General features: G+C 50.4%; 1 protein-coding gene across 3 annotated transcripts; it reads right to left on the bottom strand.

Moving 5' to 3' along the window:
- Positions 1-6,469: 6,469 nt before the first annotated feature.
- On the bottom strand, positions 6,470-12,465 carry LOC110547940 (zinc finger protein 689). Of its 3 annotated transcripts, none has more exons than XM_021635808.2 (3): positions 11,938-12,465; positions 11,638-11,793; positions 6,470-8,601 (listed from the first exon to the last, which is right to left on the bottom strand). In XM_021635808.2, exons 1-3 carry the CDS (start codon positions 12,140-12,142, stop codon positions 7,415-7,417), a joined length of 1,548 nt encoding a protein of 515 aa, XP_021491483.1. In that variant the 5' UTR covers positions 12,143-12,465; the 3' UTR covers positions 6,470-7,414. The 3 variants fall into 3 exon arrangements, with proteins under 3 accessions (XP_021491483.1, XP_021491484.1, XP_060222800.1); XM_021635809.2 differs by having other exon boundaries at positions 11,638-11,751; XM_060366817.1 differs by lacking the exon at positions 11,638-11,793.
- Positions 12,466-18,990: the final 6,525 nt, after the last annotated feature.

Below are 18,990 nucleotides of genomic sequence, written 5' to 3'. Positions count from 1 at the left end.
CAATGAGAGAGTCGTGTCAGCTGATGCTAATTGGAGTATTGATCTTGCTCACCCACCTCAAAGAGGCCCCAGCTCAGCTATTAAGCCTGCTTTTCTGAACTTCAAATTGTTCCCTGAATTGCTGGGGGTTTTGTTTGTTTGTTTGGTTGTTTGGTTGGTTGGTTGGTTTTTCAAAACAGGAAACAGTGTTTCTCTGTTTTAGCCTTGGCTGTCCTGGAACTCACTCTGTAGACCACGCTGGCCTTGAACTCACAGAGATCCACCTGCCGCTGCCTCCCGAGTGCTGGGATCACAGGCGATTGCATTCCTCCTTTAGCAAAGTTGTATTAATGTATTCACGGGAATGGGATCAGATGGCTCAGCAGGTGCAAGCTGGCGACTTGAGTTCCGCCCCTGGAACTTACGTAATAGTGGAAGGGGAAGCCAGGTATGGTGGTGCATGATTTAATCCCAGCAGGAAGGTAGAGGCGGGAAAATCTCTATGGATTCAAGGTTAGCCTGTTCTACAGTCTAAGTTCCAGCCCAGCCAAGGCTACATAGTGAGACTTTCTCTCAACAACAACAAAAAATGGAAAGAGAACCAACTCCGCCAAGTTGTTCTTTTACCTCCGCACACACCCCCAGATACACTGTGTACACCCACACAATGATAGATAGATACACAGGTACATAGATTCTAAAAGCTAACAGGTCAGGGCTGGGGATACAGCCTGATAAAGAGCTTGCATAGTTACTGGTTCAAACCAAGTGTGATCATAGCAAACCTGTCTCTAAAAACAACCAAACAGCACAAAACAACCACACAACAGTCAATGGCAAAAGCAGCCAGGCACTTACTACCAAACCTGATGACCTGAGTTCAATTCCTGGGCTCCATGTGCTGGAAAGAGAGGATGGATCCTTCTAAGTTTCCCTCTGATCCTCTTGCATACTGGACAGACACACACATGAATACACTGTAAAAAGAAATTTTAAAGAAAGGAAGAAATGGACGGACTTACAGCTAGCATGAGCCCCGTATCACCTCCTAACCTCTCGTAGCCATTAGAACTACCTCTACAAAAGAAAATACTAAGTAAAAAAATATTAATAGTATCCCTGCAGGGATCGCAAACGAGAGTGCCACCAATCACAAGCTTGAGGGTGCAAGGGTGTGAATTTGGAACTGCCCCGTTATACCTCTCTTATTTGGCCTGTATGGAACCTGGAAAATGACTGGATGATGATGATGATTATACTTTTAAAATATTTGTTTGTGTTTTATGTGTTTTGCCTGCGTGTGCATCTATGTGCCGTGTGGGCGCAGTGCCTGATGAGGCCAGAAGAGGGCACCAGATCCCCTGGAACTGTAGTCACGTAGGCTTGTGCTGAGCTTCCATATGGGTGCTGGGAGTCCAACTTAGGTTCTCTGGAAGAGCGGCCTGCGCTCTTAACTGCTGAACCTTGTCTCTAGCCCGTAATTGACTTATTTCAAACTTCACTAAGAGGCGACCCAAATGGCAGCCGCCCTGTCACATATGGTTACATTGCTGAGCAAAGTGACACAGTTCTATCTTTTTCCTTTCTGCAAGATGATGATGGGACCCCTCTAAATGCAGCTACTGGTCATTTGGTATGTCGGGGTGGGAAATAACTTTTACTGCAATTCAGAAGCTTTCTAATTTGGTGCATTTGGCTTCCTACTGGGGTGCGTCAATATTTCCTGTTGACATTCGTTTTTTAACGCTATTTTATTTGGGGTATTTAAGCCTCTATCTCCTTTTCACCAACCACTTAGCCCTAGGTAAAAGAGAGAGAGAGGGTTAGTGGAGAGAGGGGCATAAACCACTTTACTTCTCATGGCTGTTTAGGATTGATGGGTTCTTTTGGGTCAATGCCAATCTCCGTCAACAGCAAACGCAGCAAACTGCGTCTATCTCCTCCAAACTGCCACCACTTCTGTCTCTAGTCTCTCCAAACTGCCACACCTTCTCTTCCTGGGCTGTCATATTTATCCCCCTCAGAGTCCTAGACCGTGCTCCTCTCTGTGCTGCACGAGGCAGGCCCTTATGAGCTGGCAAAGACCACACCCCCACTGGAGTCAGTTATCAGCTGTGGACAAACTAAAGCCCAAACTAAAATCCCACTCGGGATTAAAACAGAAAATATTTACATAACATACCTGCATTTTTAAAGAAACCAAAACGTCATTAATTCCCTCTGTAAAGTAAAGGGATGTCTGGCCTTTCCTAGAACCAAGAAAGCGAGACAATGCCCAGGAGGTCCGTCTGGATTTAGAACAACACATTCCTTACATGGGGGTGCTACTACTCCGTTGTATCTGCTAAGGAGAAGGGGAGGTTGATTGTTCTGTCTCTGTTATGTTGTTTGTGTCGTGTATGTGTGTGCAGGTGCCCGAGAGGCCAGACATATTGGAGCTGGAGCTATGGGCGGCTGTGAACCACGTGGCGAGGGCACTGGAGATTCAACCGCAAGAACAACAGATATTCTTAACTGCAAAGCTCTCTGCAGCCCCAACTGCTGGCTTAGAGCAGGACGCAGGTAGAAGACTCTGCCACAAGTCTGTGCTTCTGTGCCTGCCGTTCTGCCACCTGAACCATACCACCCAGGAAATGCAATGGTGTCTAAGCAGTCGTGGGATAAGACGCTGTGTGGGGCCTTCCTTTGCCCTCCGAACGTGAATTACAGTGGAAGACCTTAGGATCTGCACCATCGGCAAATTACTCTCCTTTTAAAATAGCACTCTCCGCCTTATGTCGAGGCTTAGCGGAAATTGAATGCTTGACCACGGTCCACTACCATGGGGCTAGGGCCAATTGAGATAAGGAGCACAAATGGACTTCATCATCAAATAGAAGTTGTAAGGGCTGGGAATACAGCTCTTGCCTAGCATATGTGAGATCCTAAGTTCAGCACGCGCGCACGCACGCACGCACGCACGCACGCATGCACCAGTAACATTAATATATGTGATCTGGCCCAAGCAGGTTCTGAAGGCACAAGTAAGACACAGGTTCCCCAAATTCCGATGCTTTCTGCTACTGCTACACTTTGCCTTTTTTATTTGTTTTTTGTTTTTTTTTTTTTGGGGGGGGGCAGGGTTTCTCTGTGTAGCCTTGGCTAACCTGCACTCACTTTGTAGACCAGGCTGGCCTCGAACTCACAGAGATCCACCTGCCTCTGCCTCTCCAAGCGCTGGGATTACAGGCATGCACCACCACTGGCCACTTCGCCTTCTTGCTCCCAGCCCAGGCTTTATGGGGGACACCTATGAGTTATGACGGAGGGGAAGTCCAGGCTTTGGCTGACGGACAGATGTCCATGCTTCACCGGAGGTGGACAGCTTCAGCGCTGCCACTGTCTGGCTGTTTTTATAACTATCAGTTATTTTCATACAGTTGCGTTTGTTTCTCCGTTTCTACCTTAACCCGGCTATCACACAAATCAAGACTTTTATATTTTTTATTAATAAGCCTCACAACACATCGGGGTTTGCAAAAAATTCAAAGCCCTCCCCTCAGCGAGTCTCACACAGTTGAGCCATTCACAGGTCTAAAATGCCTGGTCCCCACCTCTTTATTTTTGGTCATGCTGGGAATCAAGCCCAGTATAAGCTAGGTAGGCATTCTATGCCTGAGACTCATCTTCAACCCTGAATGCAGCGAGGCTGGGCTCCCTTCATAAAGGACTACTTTGGGGAAAGTATGATGTAGATCTTCCCGGCTAGCCAAGGGCGCGTGCAGCCACCTACTGTCGTGACTAGGCATTAGGAGAGGGCAAATAACTAGAATCTTTTGGTGATTATTGGGCGCTGGATCTAACCTGACTGTAAATCTAAGAGACCCCAAATGCTGCTGTATTCTACGGGCACAGTGGCCATGGATCAGGTGGCCGCAGGGAGGGCTAACTCAGCAGAGGTGGCTTATCAAAGCCTGCACGTTCCAAAGAAAGTTCATCTTCAAGACTAGTGCTCTGCCTGCTCCTGGGAGTGATGCCTGAACCCTTAGAATATTTTAGGCAGGGCTGGAGAGACGGCTCAGCGGTTAGGAGCACTGGCTGCTCTTCCAGAGGACCTAAGTTCATTCCCAGCACCCACGTGGTTGCTCACAAGTGTAACTCCACTTCAAATGGATCTGATGCCCTCTTCTGGCCTCCATGGGTATTGCATGCCCACAGTGCACAAACCTACATAGACAAAACAGACCCATTAGAGTTATAATCATAAAATAATTTTGCCAGGCAGTGGGAGCACACACCTTTAATCCCAGCGCGAGGGAGGCAGAGGCAGGTGGATTTCTGGGTTTGAGTCCACCCTGGTCTACAGAGTTCCAGGACAGCCAGGGCTAAACAGAGAAATCCTGTCTGAAAAAACCAAAGGGGGGGGGAATGCAATGAGAACAGTTTTGTGTGTTGGGAGTCTTGGCTCATTCTGTGCCAGCCTAACTGCTAACCCTAATGCTATGCTTGCTCACAGGGTCAGAGTGAGGGAACTGCGGTCTAAGAGGCTGAGGTCAGCACAGCACAGGGCACACAGAAAAAGCCAAAAAGGCCCACGTGTGTACTGCTATGGCCAGCTGCAGATCACAGTGCATTAGTGGAGGCAGTGTGTAAAAAAACAGCAGGCATGAGTGCAGAAGAAAGTTATCAGAAACCAAAGACAGGCCAGGAGGATAATACTCTCTCTCTCTCTCTCTCTGGCTTTTCAAGACAGGGTTTCTCTGTGTTAACCTTGCCTGTCCTAGACTCACTTGTAGACCAGGCTGGCTTCGAACTCACAGTGATCCACCTGCCTCTGCCTCCCTGAGGGCTGGGATTACAGGTGTGTGCCACCACACCCATCTGGGATATTAAAAGGGTGTTTTAAAGACAGATTTTAGTGTGTTTACAGGCTAGAACCTGTGTGTACAAAACAAGAGGACTCTCATAAATCTAGAGGGAGGAGGATATTGAGGATGGCATCCAGGCACGGTTATGTTGGTGGACTTCACATGAAGGACTCCCCCAAGATTTGATAGAAACAAGTACACCAGAAGGTACACTGAGGCATTGGGAGAGGGCAGTGGGGTGCGGGTAGTTTCTCTTTCTGTGGTCCTTTGGTGAGCCAAAGGTACTCACTGCCAAGAATATCTGATAACATGCCAAATATGGGGAGGATCAAGTGAGGCTGGGGCTAGGAAAGGAATCTTGGGTCACAGCCCTTCTCAGCAGCACTCCGGCTCTTCCCATATCATTTATAGAGATGAATTTATTGATGCTAGGATCCTCAGTAACGAAAGGGCCAGAATCATGTCTGGAATGGACCCCAGCAGTGAGGAACCTTAGGAAGCCTGCATAGCTCTCTTCTCTGCTCTCCATGGACGGGATGGAAGGTAGCCACAACAGCGTTCAAGTTTTAGGTGACAACCTGGACCCAGAAGCAACTGTAAAATTCCAGAGGCAGCTCCAACAGCAGAGACCTGGCGGGCAACTGAGGTCTAGCTAGGGAAAGGCGGATCCAATCTCCATCATAGCACTAACCTTCTCAGCCCAGGAACTCCATTCACATTTTGTGAAGAGTAATTCCAGAAGGGACAGGATTCATCCATTAAGTAGTTTAATGAAATCCTATCTGGCACGGCCCCTGCCCAGAGGGCACTCACCCATCATCCATGAAGAAACAGACAAATGGTTACAATCAACTTCTTAAACACCTAACCAGAGGCAAGGACAGATCAGCGTTTCCCACCTGCTCACCACCTAGAGCTGAGATCGGCTGCGCTACAGGGAGAGGCAAATGCGGAAGGATGACCCACCCCAGCCGTCAATGGTAAGCCATGTTTGGAGATTCCACTTTGGTACAGCTGCCCAAGGCAAGAAGGTAGTGAAGTTTTACTGAGCACCTAGTCAGGTGGGTGCCATGGAGGCATAGGGAGGTTAAGACACAACGCTCTCAGGACCTCTACCCTCTAGAACGACCAGAGCAAAAGCTGAATGGGGGCCCATGGAAGGTTCCATGCTGTTTCCTTATTTCGAAGAAAATGGGGGTGGGATGGAGGGGCAGCCAGTTCCCAAGGGTTTTCCAGCCACTGGCTACCTGTAGCGAACTCAGGCCTACCATTCCCATGTTCACCTCCTGCTGCTGGATCCCCCCCCCCTTCTTCTGAGAATCAAACCTCATGAGACATGTGCTGTGCTGATGGCTCATACCCACTCTGAGCCAACTTTCCAAAAGTGGTGACGATTTGGCTTTACCACTTCCCTAAAAAGAAAGGTTAGGACATTTAGAGGTCTGAAGTCTGACACAGTGGCATTTCCCCCAAATCAGTACGGCCTCTTAAAACCAAAACAGCCCGGAGGGGTGCGGTGTGCGTAGCATGGCACTCTGTTGTTTTTGTGTGATCCTTAAAACGCTAAAAATGGCACATTTGGAGATTTCACATGTGGGACCTGAGGGCCACTCTTTAAAGAATGTCTGACCCGGAGCTGGAGAGATGGCCCAGTGGCCAAGGGCACTGGCTGCTCTTTCAGAGGACCTGGGTGGGGCTCGGTTCCCAGCACCCACATGGCGGCTCACAACCATCTGTAGCTCCAGCTCCGGGGGCTCTGATGGCCTCATCTGGCCTTCTTTGGGTACTAGGCCCAAACACGGTGCATAGATACACATGCAGGCAGAACATTCAAACACATAAAATAAAATAAATATCAAAATATGTATATACACCTATTTTTTTTTTTTAAGAACGATTGACCAGAGCCACTTGTGGCGTCGGCCTCCCACTCCCATTCCTCAGAAGGCTGAGGTGGGCAAATCACTGACTCGCACAGGTTGGAGACCACTTGAGGCAGAAAGAACACCACCCCCCCCACACACACACAGAAACATGGGACCAACTTGGGTACAAAAGAGTTGTGATTAGCTTTTGTGAAGAGCACCCTGTGGGTGAGCACTGAGTACTCTAGACCAGGTTTACAAAGAACGCAGTACACAGCCTTCTCAAAATCAGCACCATGTCACAGGGAAATGACCCGGCACGTGAGGTAGTGAGTTCCAGTCCGTTTCCAGCAATGACCTATCGCCCGGCCGCAGGAGTGTCGCGAACGTGGAGCCAAACCCAGGTTTTCCACGTGGCACGGAGACAGGGGGCAGCGCAGGGAAGGTTCTGCCCCTGTGAATGAATGAATGTAACCTGTGCGCACTAAACTAAGGAGGCGGCCCCTAACATGGCCTGGGGGAAGAACACACCCACGTTACTTTACGGCGGGTTAGCTCGGAGAACTTTAATGGAATGGCACCGTCTCTCCCGATAACTGGTCCAGACGCGCTGCAGGACAGCGGTGCGGCGTTTCAGGGCGTGCGGCAGGGGACCAGAGTTCCGCTCCTGCTCCGTGGGACCCCCGCCAGCTTCTCCGCGGCGGCCTCCCGGTCTTCGTCACGCTAAAGCGCGCTGCTCCTCGGGCTGGGCCCTCCGAGGACAGGCCTGGGGGGGCCGCTGGTGGGGGTGCTGGGGCTGCACTTGTGGACGGCCAGGGACCACCGCTGGCGGAAGCACCGGCCGCACTCCAGGCAGGGGAAGGGCTTCTCCCCGGTGTGCAGGAGCTGGTGCTGAGCCAGGTGGCTCCACTGGGCGAAGCGCTTGGAGCAGAGGTCGCAGGCGTAGGGCCGCTCGCCCGAGTGCACGCGCCGGTGGCTGGCCAGCAGCGACGGGTAGGCGAAGCGGCGGCCGCAGTCGCCGCAGGCGTGCAGCTTCTCCTCCGTGTGGGTGCTGCGGTGGATGGCCAGGGAGCCGCTCCTCCGGAAGGCGCGGCCGCAGTCGGGGCAGGGGTAGGGCTTCTCGCCCGTGTGCAGGAGCTGGTGCTGGAGCAGCGTGCTGCGCTGGGAGAAGCGGGCCTCGCAGTGCTCGCAGGCGTACGGCCGCTCTCCGGAGTGCACCCGCCGGTGGCTCACCAGGCGGGAGGAGGAGGAGAAGCGCCGCTCGCAGTCCGGGCACGGGTACGGCTTCTCCCCGGTGTGGATGCGCTGGTGGATGACGAGGGCGGTGCGCTGGCGGAAGCGGCGGCCGCACTCCAGGCAGGTGTAGGGCTTCTCGCCCGTGTGCGTCCGCTGGTGGATGGCGAGCAGGGACGGGTAGGCGAAGCGGCGCCCGCAGCTGGGGCACGGATGGGGCTTCTCGCCCGTGTGCGTGGTCCGGTGGTTGGCCAGGGAGCGGCTCCTTCGGAAGCAGCGGCCGCAGTCGGGGCAGTGGTAGGGTTTCTCGCCCGTGTGTATGACCTGGTGCTGGGAGAGGTTCTTCCGCTGGGAAAACCGCTTGCCACACTGGTCACAAACGTAAGGGCACTCGCCCGAGTGTGCCCGCCGGTGGCTGACCAGCAGGGATGGGTAGGAGAAGCGGCGCCCACAGTCTGGGCAGGGGTAGGGCTTCTTCAGGTTCTGGGCACACTTGTGGCTCTCCAGGGCCGGGTGGTCGGGGAAGGTACACCCACAGTCGGGGCAGATGGGGCCCCCGGACGTCTGCCTGGGAATCAGCCGGGGTTTGCTGGGCTTTCGCCCTCGTTTCCCCTTCCGCGGTGCTTCCTTGGGCGGGAATACTTCCTTCTCTTCGTTCTTCTGCCTGGTTCTGGTTTCTACCGAGAAACAACAGAATTAACAAACACCGGACTCCTGTGCTCGCCGGTTGAGAACGTTAATGGTTACAAGAACAATGCACTCAGCTCCTGTTAACTGTTATTGTCGGAGACAGTTTTAAGTGTGTCATGGAAATGTGGACGCCGTTTGTTTAGACCTCCTCAACCCGATCAAGGATGTTGTTGGTCGTTTTGTGGGTTTTTTTTTTGCGGGGGGAGGGAGTAAGGTAATCTCACTTTTAAACTAAGGGTTCGACTTGTTGGGCAGAGCGCTGGCCTGATCCTTGGCTACACAGCAAATCTGAGGCCTCAACTAAGATGTGTGAGACTCTGTCCTCAAAAACAATCAAACAAAAACTTTGAATGTTTTGGGTGGTTGGGGGTGTAGCTCAGTGGGGCACACAGAAAACTGTGTCCCCGCCAACTTTGTAGAAGCTTACTTTCTTTCAGTGTTTGGGGGTTTTGCTTGTTTCCAGACAGGGTCTCATGTACCCTAGGCCGACCTTGAACGTCTCCCTTCCACTCCTGCTTCTGCCTGCCAGGTGCTACACGAGCAGTATACCTTATTCGGGCAGTGCTGGGCCAAAGCCTGAGCTGTGTGCCTGTGAGGCGTGTGCTGTGCTGCGTGAGCGGCACTCCCCGCCATCCTCACAGGGTGACAGCAACGTGTGACTCTATACACACTTTATTGCACTTCCCTTTTCCCCCACTTTGTAGTCCAAAGATATTTTCACAAAAGAAGATGGTGACAGGTCTCCTAGAGCTGGGCTTAAGGTAGCTGTAAGCTGTCCCAGTGTGGGTTCTGGGATCTGAACTCAGGGCTTACTGGAAGAGCAGCAAGTGTTCCTAACTCCTGAGCCAGCTCTCCAGCTCAGAATTTGCATTTTTAAAGCATTCCTGTGCTGCTTTTACGTCTACCTGAAACAAGATGGAGTCATTTGGGAAGTGACAATCTCAATGAAGAAAATGCCTTCACCTGGTTGCCCTGTGGTGCATTTTCCTAATTAGCAAGTGGCCAGCCCATTTTCAGTGCCATTCCTGGACAGGTGGCCTTGGGGTGTATAAGAAAGCAGGCTGAGCAAGCCATGAGGAGCAGGCCAGCAAGCAGCCCTTCTCCAGGTCTCTGCTTCAGTTCCTGGCCTTGCATTCCTTTGATGTTGTACTGCAATGTGAAAGCTGAGTGAAACACACCCTTTCATCCTCAAGGTGCTTTTGGTCATGGTGCTCATCATAGCAATCGAAACCCTAAGACAGAAACTGGTACCAGGAGTGGGGTATTTCTGAGACAAGCCTGAACCTCTGATCTGTGGAGGAGTGTGATGGCAACTCTGAGCTGGAAAAGCTGTTGAGTGCCGAGTTAATGGGTAGGAACTTCGAAGGTGGTGCTGACAGCAGTGCAGATCACGATGATGGCCTGTGAAGTTTCAGAGGAAAGCCTGGGGCTCCCTAAAAGACGCTACCAAAGCCATTTATGTGACAGCTTTAATTAGAAACCACTAAAGAAAAAAGAAACCTTTGCCTAGCTGGGACAATTGATACTGTCAGCTGGCTTTGAGAAGTTGGCACAATTAAAAAACACCAGCATCACCCAGGATGATAAATCCGGGAGTATTTCCTCAGGGTCAGCACTCAGAAGCTGTGATCCATGAGGATATCGTGTTGGCAGCTAAACTTGATCATGTGTAAGTTTCCCAAGTTGTGTTAGTTTGGAAGGCATGAAGGGTCCTGAAGAGCAATGAGGTTTGGTACTGTGACAGGCAAGCCCAGGTCTCAGTTGAAGGAGACACCTCAGGACTGAAGGGGTCATGGAGAGAAACTGAGGCCTGGCACCATGGCAGGATCACTCTCTCTAAAGAGACTGAAGGTGGAGGTGTGGCCGCAGCGTTCTGGAGATACCATTACCACCACCAACACCAGCTGCAGGATGGAGCTGGCTCGAGGAAACACTCTGTACATGCGATGATGGCAGTCAGGGAAGTACCAAGCCCTCTGGAGCCTAGAAGATCGTGAGTCTCCAGAGTCTCACACTGGGCTTCGTGCTGCTGGGATCTGGTTTTGCGTTAATTTTATTGTGATTTTTTTTTTTTTTTTAACAGGAACCCATGGTTAATTTTAGAGAGACTTTGGATATCTTAGAGGAACTCTGAAAGAGACTTTGGACATTTTAAGGTGATACAACTTTTTGGAGTGTTTGAATTGAGGTCCTGGGATGAACAAGAAAGGAAAGGTTATGGTTAACTGGGTTGTGTTTGTGTGTCAAGCTGTCAGGGGGTCAATTGAGCTGCCTTGCTTTATGTCAACCGGAGATAAGTTAAGAGTCGTTTGGGAAGGAGGAACCTCAATGAAGAAAATGCCCTCAACCAGAATGGCCTGCGGTACATTTTCTTAGTGATTGATGTGGGAGGGCCCAGCCCACTGTGGGTGGCACCATCCCTAAGCAGGTGTTCCTGGGAATGTAAGAAAGTAGGGAGCAAGCCAGTAAGCAGCCTGTGGCTTCTGCTTTCCTTCCTCCCTGACTCCCTTTAATGATGGATTGTAACATGATCTTGTCAATGAAATACACCCCTTCCTCCCCAAGCTGCTTTTGTCATGGTGTTTATACAGCACAGAAACCCATCACTGCCAAATACTTAGCTGCTGGTCTAGAAGCACGTTGAGGGAGAGGAACAGTTGTAAACAACGTTAAGGACCTTGGACTGTATTTCATCCAGCAGCTCACATTCAAATCGGTGAGGGTTTCCTTTCCTTTTTTTAAATTCGAGTGAACCAGGGGCTAGGCAGGTGGCTCGGAGGTTAAAGGCTCTTCCTACTCTTCCAGAGGACCCAGTTTAGCTCAGTGGAGGCTTGGTCCGGGATCCTAGGAAGCCCGGTCTTTTTCAAAGCTCACAGGATTCATTTGCATCAAGGGAGTCCTGCTAGTTTGCCCACACTACAAGCAACCTGCTTAACTGTCCAGGCGACAGATCTAGGTTGGGTCAACAGAGTTTAGGGCGTTATGCAGAGGGCTGCAGGGTCTCCATGGGCATTCTCACTCACTTCTCTGGAATGTTACCCATCTCCGGTACTCCTGCGGATCTAGGGCTGCGGGTTCCCAATCATCGGTATTTCGTTCCAACCAGGAGATGAGGGCCGGTTTGGGACCTGCGCATCCTGGGGAAGGAGAACCAGTCAGAGGGCTGGCCTCGGGAGACGCTAAAAAGAAACGAAAACCGTATGCCGAGGCTCTGCCCCCACCCCTAACCAGCAGATCGCAGGTCAGGACCCTGGGCTCCCTGCCCCCACTCTACCCCGCCCTCAAGCTCCATCATCCCTTCAGCCGATTGGGCCGGGCCTCACCGAGCGCGCCCAGGAGGCCGTAGGTCTCGCGCATCACATCCCGGTACAGCGTCCTCTGCGCGGGCCGCAGGCACCCCCACTCCTCCGAGGAGAAGTACACGGCCACGTCCGCGAACTTCAAGGCCCTTGGCCTCCTGCCCCTTCTCCGAGTAGGCCCGGCCTCTCCGGGTGCCCGCGCGGGGAGCGGAGCCGAAGGCGGAGCCATGGGACCTGCGCCCGGCCTTGCCCCGGGCGCCGCGCCCCCCCAGACCTCGGAGCCCCGCCGGGAAGGCCCGGAGGAAACTCGTGAATCGGCTGCCTGAGGGGCCTGGCGGCCCAGCACAGAGCACCCCGCTATTCAGGAAACTCCCGCTGCAACTTGGGTGAGAGGCACCGGGAAATGCCTTCGGGGAAGATGGCGGCGCCGCTCCTGCACCACCGCTGCCTGGACCACGGGCAGGTTCCAGCTATCGATTTTATTGACCCGAGCGCCATGCCGGCTTCTTAACCTCCCTGCCCTGAAGTGTAATGGCGCTGCGAGATGGCTTCATGCCTACTTTTCCCCCCTTATCTATTGCCTTCGTTTATTGGTCCGTAGCTGAAGATCGGAGGCTCTGATTGGGTGTCGGCGAAGGCGGCTCATTTGAATGAAGCCAACGGATTCTTAAGGGCAAGAAGGTGATGGTGTGTTTCTAAGCAGGTTGTGAGATGTGTAACGCACCGGAGGCTCTTATGTTGTCCAGTGTTTGTTTGCCCTAGTTGGAGAAGACATTTCTACACATCTCCCAAGGGAAAGCTACACAATGCCAGCATGGGTTTGTTGACAGCTGCATTCTAAGGCCATTAAGTGGTCACAGCCAGGAATTCTGAAGTCCCAATGCTTTGGGACAGTTGCTTTTTGTTTTGAAGCTTTGTGCTTACTCTTTGTACAGTGGAATGAATGCACACTTAGGCTGGAAGGGGGAACGAAGGCAAATGGCTAGCTGATCCTTTCGTTTGTAAGGGAGCAAGGAAGTCACTTCTCTACTGCTGCTTTCCTAAATGGTGCAGCTTGTGTCATCCACATGTCCCAGGACAGCATGGACAACATAGGTCCTGTTTTTAAAAGAAGGGGATATAGCCCAGGGGCAGGCCATTTGCCTAGCATGCATGAGGCCAAAGTTCTAGAAAAATATTTGTTAAAACAGAAGCATGACTGGGTAAGAAACCAAACCCTTTGCTCCCTTCGGAAAAAATATCAGGACAACCAGTAACGAAGACTGTGCAGAAATGCGGAGAAGATTCACACATCGAGAGGCCACACACAGAGTCCGTGCCTTTGCTGTTGAGAGCTAAGTAAGCACCAGGAATACTAGAGTAGATGGTGTCTGAAGCTTACTATCAGAAGTCCTTACGAGGATAATTATCACAATGCCACAGAGCAAAGCCCTGGATTTCATTGCCTGTAACGGCCCCTCCCAGCTGAGTGCGGTGGCACATGCCTTTAATTCCCAGCACTTGAGAGGCAAAGGCAGGCAGATCTCTTGAGTTTGGGGGCATCGTGGTCTACACAGTGAGTTCCAGACCATCCGGTGCTACCTCAAAAAATAATCCCTCAAAAAAAAAAAAAAAATGAGAACAAACCTCACAAGTCTGGATCATCTTGCTTAGAATCTGTTAGTAGATGGAGGGATGATATCTGAACCTGGGATCTGACTCTGGGGCTTTTCACTAGGGTGAAAAGCCTTAAGACTAGTTTCTCCAAAGCTGGTGAGATGGCTCGGTGGTTAAGAGAGACTTGTTCTTGCGGAGGACCCAAGTTCTGTTTCTAGCACTCACATGGTAGCTCTCAACCATCTGACACTGTGTCCTCCACCAGCAGCAGGTACGCCTGTGGTGCACAGATACACAGCCAGGCTGAGCATCTGTGTTCATAAAGTAAATTTTTAAAAAAAGATTCGCTCCCGCCAGGCGTGGTGGTACACACTTTTAATCCCAGCATTTGGAAGGGAGAGGCAGGCAGATCTCTGTGAGATTTCGAGGCCAGCCTGGTTTACAAATGGAGTCCAGGACAGCCAAGGCTACACAGAGAAAAACCAGAAAGAGAGAGAAAGAAAGAAAAATATTTATTCCTCCCCACCCCCTACTCCCCACTAGTTCAAGAAAAAAAAAATTCACTCCATGGATCATGGTCATTGACTGTCGGTACCTAGAAATGCAACCTTAAATGTTAACGCACTTTCATTTCACAGACTGCCTGGACCCTAAGCTTTGCCTGAGGGGTCACCTCACCATAAACCAAGATTAGGGCAAGCAGTATCAGTCCTAGGGAGAAGTAGAAAAACTACTTAATTGCCTTTTCTTCTTTTCCAGACAGGCCCTCATGTGGTCCCGGCTAGCTCTGCTTATAGAAGAGAACATCTCAGGGAGTAAGCCATTAACACCTGCTACACAGTAGCTCCATACCAACCACACCACCAGTACATAGCTTTCATTTTGAGTTCTTTCATAGCTCCTGGCCCAGGCCCCCCACACCACATCCCTGGAACCTACCTGAAAGATGAACTCCCTAGTACAGGGACTACCCAGGAAGTCTCCCGGTCTTTGCCTCCCCTTTGCTAGACCCGTGGACTAGCAGGCTCTCAGGGCATACTTCCTCTGGAAGCTTTCCCACTGTGTCCTCGCAGGGTTGTTAGTATTTTTGTAATCACTGTGACCAAATACTTGACAGAAACAAGGGAGGTGAATTTATTTTGGTTCACAGTTTCAGAGGGTTTGGTTCATGGTGGCTTGCCTTCATGCGCTTGAGCAGAACATTATGGAGGCAAGAGCATGTGTAGGAGGAGGCTGTTCCCTTGACATCAGACAGGAAGCAGAGAGAGAGAAATAGGAAAGGGTCAGGAACAACATACCCCCAAGGTCCCACCCACAGCTAGGTCCCACCTTCTAAACTTTTCAGAACCTGCCAAAATAAGCACCATTAGCTTTGGACCAAGCATTCGATACTGAGCCTATGGGGGACAGTTCCTATTCAAAGCCTAACAACCTCTCATCAGCCAGATGCCTGTGGCTGAGCAGGAGGGAGTCGGGGAGAAGCAGCAGTTGAATTCTGCGTAGGCGTGTGCCAAGTCCTGCTTGCCCCTATGTGCGTTCACATCCATGAGTGGCTGCAGGAGCCTCCGCGGCAGGTGCCCTACCCGTGGTTCGGGCACCAGCAGAACATCTCTGTTTGTGTATGACCTGGTAATGAAGTTTCCCTGCTGGCATAGTGAGCTCCCGATTACAGGCAGCCTCGAAAGTGCTTGATGGTGGTTGGCCATAGGGAGAGGTAGGCATGGTGGCACCCCCAGTCTGTGCATGAACAGGCTCAGGTGGAAAACACAGCCACGGTTAGGGCAAGGTGTAGGTTATGTCCCCTGCATAAAGAAACGTGCTGGATCAGGTGAGCTTTCTGAAAGAAGTAGGTACAAGGGCTGAGGGTGTGGTTTGGTGGTACAGCGTTTACTGTGAGGAGACACCATGACAAGGCAACTCTTACAAGGGACAGTATTTAATTGGAGCTGGCTTACATTATCAGAGGTTTGGTCCGTTATCAGCATGGCAGGAAGCACGGCAGCATGCAGGCAGACAGGTGCTAGGGGACCCGAGAATTCTACATCTTGATCCAAATGCAGCCAGGAGGAGCACGAACATAGGAAACCTCAAAGCCTACCTCCACAGTGACAAACTCCAACAAGAGCTCACCTCCTAATAGTGCCACTCCCTGTGGGCCAGACATTCAAAGACATGAGTCTGTGGAGCCAAACCTATTCAAACCACCACGCCCAGCATACATGGGACCCAGGGTTCCATCCACGGTGCTCTTAAAAACAAAAATGAAGCAGAATGCACAGTGCTGTAAGATCGGGTCTCAGCCAGAACAGAGGCAGCATCTTCTGAGCATGGATACGTTATCACCTTGAATCCCTGAAGCAAGGTCCGGCTGCAGGCAGGCTCCTGCCATACTTCCATGGTGGGTTTTCCCTTAACGAGGCTGTATCACAGGTAAAGTTTTCTTTCAGACAAGGTTTCACTGTGTAGTAGCCCAGGCTGGCCTTGAATGCATGGTGACTCTCCTGCTTCCTCCCAGATATTGGGGTTACAGGTGTGTGCTATCACATGTGGCTGCATCAAGGTTCTTGAGTCTTCTTCCATCTTAATTGCTTACTCTTACTTTTTGTAAAACAAGGGACCTTGGATATCTTTGAAGCCAGCCTGGTCTAAATAATGAGTACCAGAATGTCCAGGACTGTAGAATGTAGAATGTAGAAACTGTCTAGAGAAGCCAATAAAATAAAAAAAAAAGAAATTGTCTTTGGGAGATGAGGGGGTCCAGTTGTATGTGAACCTAGAACAGCATGGGAGATTGTTCATTCAAGGCACAGGACTTGTGTGGGAATCTTTATTCAGAGGAGCCCCTCCCCCCATCTGGTGCAGGAGTAGTAGTTTTCCAAGGGGGGCAGGGTCTGGGAAACTTACCGAGGCTTAGGAAGGAGGAGTCCTCACTCCTGGGTCTGACTAAAGCCTCTGGCAGCCGAGATGACAGAGCATCTGCTGAGAAAGTTGCGGTCTCAGGGTTTTATTGCTGTGTAGAGACACCATGGTCATAACAACTCTTATAAAAAAGAACATTTAATGGCGGCTGGCTCACAGTTTCAGAGGCTCAGTCCATTATTGTCATGGTGGGAAACATGGCAGCGTGCAGGCAGACACGGTGCTGGAGAAGGAGCTGAGAGGTCTCGGTCTTGATCCACAGGCAGCAGGGAGGGACTGTGCCACACTGACCATAGCCCATAGCGGAGTATATGAACCTCAAAACCTAACCCCACAGCGACATACCTCCTAGTATTGCCACTCCCTATAGGCCAAGCATCCCAACACGTGAGTCTGGGGAGCAGGACATTCCTATTCACGTCACCACAGCTGGGTGTGGTGGCTGACCCACACCCTCGACCCCAGCACCCAGGAGGCAGAGGCAGGAGTTTTCATTCAACAATTCCTCTCTTATAGGAGTTCTCTTACAACACTGGAAGATAGGCGAACTTAAATTTGTGTTCCATAATCTTATTTCCAACTAGAGTTTAAATATATTTAGATTTCTAAGTTCAAGTCCAGCCTGTTTTTATTTTTATGTGTATGGAGGTCTGTGTACCACCCATATTCATGCAGTGCCTGGAGAGGCCAGAAGAGGGTGTCATACCTTCCGGGACTGGAGTTCACAGTGAGCTGCCCTGTAGGTGCTTGGAACTGAACCCAGGTCCTCTCAAAGAGCAACCAGTGCTCTTACTGCTAAAGCCATCTCTCCAGATCCTATCCCTGTCCCCACATACGTCAACCTGTGTTGTTACCTTATCAGACCTCAGGAATCAGCCTATGACCTTGTTTACCAAAAAAGACTAATGGAGAAAGGCTTCTCAGCAACCCCTTAAGATGTAACTTGAGTGGCTACTGTGACTTTCCTATAAGAAACCCACACTGTTTCCAGATGTGCCTTATAATTTCCTGGGTACTTCAACCCTGCTTCTTACTGACTCACTCTGAGATTGTTTTTTAAGATTTTTTTTTTTAATACTTATTTTTTGGGGCACAGAGGGACTTTCCTGCCACCTTGTAGGATCCAAGGATCAAACTTAGGTCATAAGACCCATAGTAAGAGCCACTACCCTCTGAGATCCCTGTACCATTTTACTGGCCTCAACCCTGAAGTTCCACCTCTGAGAATACATCACAAAAACTTAATTGGGCATGGTAGCACATGCCTGTAATCAGCATTCTGGAAGCTGAGACAGGAGAATCTTGAGTTCAAGGAAAGGGGTGGGAGGAAGCTGGAAGCAAAACATCAAAGGATTTATACCTATGTCCTTAGCAGCATTATGTGGACTAGCCAAAGATGGCTGCAACCCAGGGCCCATCAACACATGAATGTATCAACAAAGCAATAACATACAATGGAGTATTATCCAAACTAGGAGGTGATTGTGACAGTGCTGAACGTGGATGAACCCTGGCTATTAGATGAAATAAGCTAGTCACAGAATGATGCATGCTGAGACTCACATGCGGTATCTAGACTAAGTTTTTTTTGTTGTGGTAATGTTTTTGTTTGTTTTTTGAGACAGGGTTTTTCTGTGAAGCCCTGGCTGTCCCAGAACTGGATCTATAGATCAGTCTGGCCGTAAATGCAGAGATCCACCTGCCTCTGCCTTTGGAGTACTGGGATTAAAGGCCTGGACCACTACCACACAGATACAGGAAATGGAATTTTTTTAACAGTAACTATTCCAGTGGTGAAAGGAAAAAGTCATGGAGAGTGGATGCAATGACAGTATACTACTGAGCTTTGAAATAATCAAGGTGGTAGATTTTGTGTTTATTTACCACAATTGAAAATAAAGTAACTATCTGGGCATGGTGGGGCATGCCTGTAATCCCCAGGTGGATCTCTGTGAGTTCAAGGCCAGCCTGGTCTACAAAGTGAGCTCAGGATAGCCAAGTCTACATAGAGAAACCTGTCCTGAAAAAACAGAAAAAAGTTTGTGGTTTTTTTTGTTTTGTTTTTTAGCATCTTCCCAGTTCACTAACCCATCCCCCCCTTTTTAAAACTACTTACTATTATAGCGTGTGTGTGAATGATGTCTGGGGCATGCATGCCCTGGTGCATGTGTGGAAGTCTGAAGACAACCTTGTGGAGTTGGTTCTCTCCGTGCACTTTGATGTGGGTTCTGGGGATCAAATTCATATCACCAGGCTTGCACAGAAAGCATTTGCTCCTCTGAGCCGTATTGAGCCCCCCTTTCCCTTTCTGAGTAAACTGTTGCTATCGCTGAAAATAAACAAAACCAGGACTTTGTTGGAGGAGGTGCGTCACTGGGAGTGGGTTTGAGTTCTCAAAAGCCCACATCATGCCCAGTCACGCTTGTGAATCAAAGGTGAGCCCTTAGCTACTGCTGAGCACTCTTCCTGTCCCTGCTGTGGTCATGGACTAACCCTCAGAAACTGTAAGCAAACACCCAATTTGTAGAAGGCTGGAGCTTGCTGTGTTCACAGATAAGAACC

Source organism: Meriones unguiculatus, chromosome 14, assembly GCF_030254825.1.
Source record: "Meriones unguiculatus strain TT.TT164.6M chromosome 14, Bangor_MerUng_6.1, whole genome shotgun sequence".
NCBI classification, from domain to species: Eukaryota; Metazoa; Chordata; class Mammalia; order Rodentia; family Muridae; genus Meriones; species Meriones unguiculatus.
This window is presented reverse-complemented; position numbering and strand designations above follow the sequence as displayed.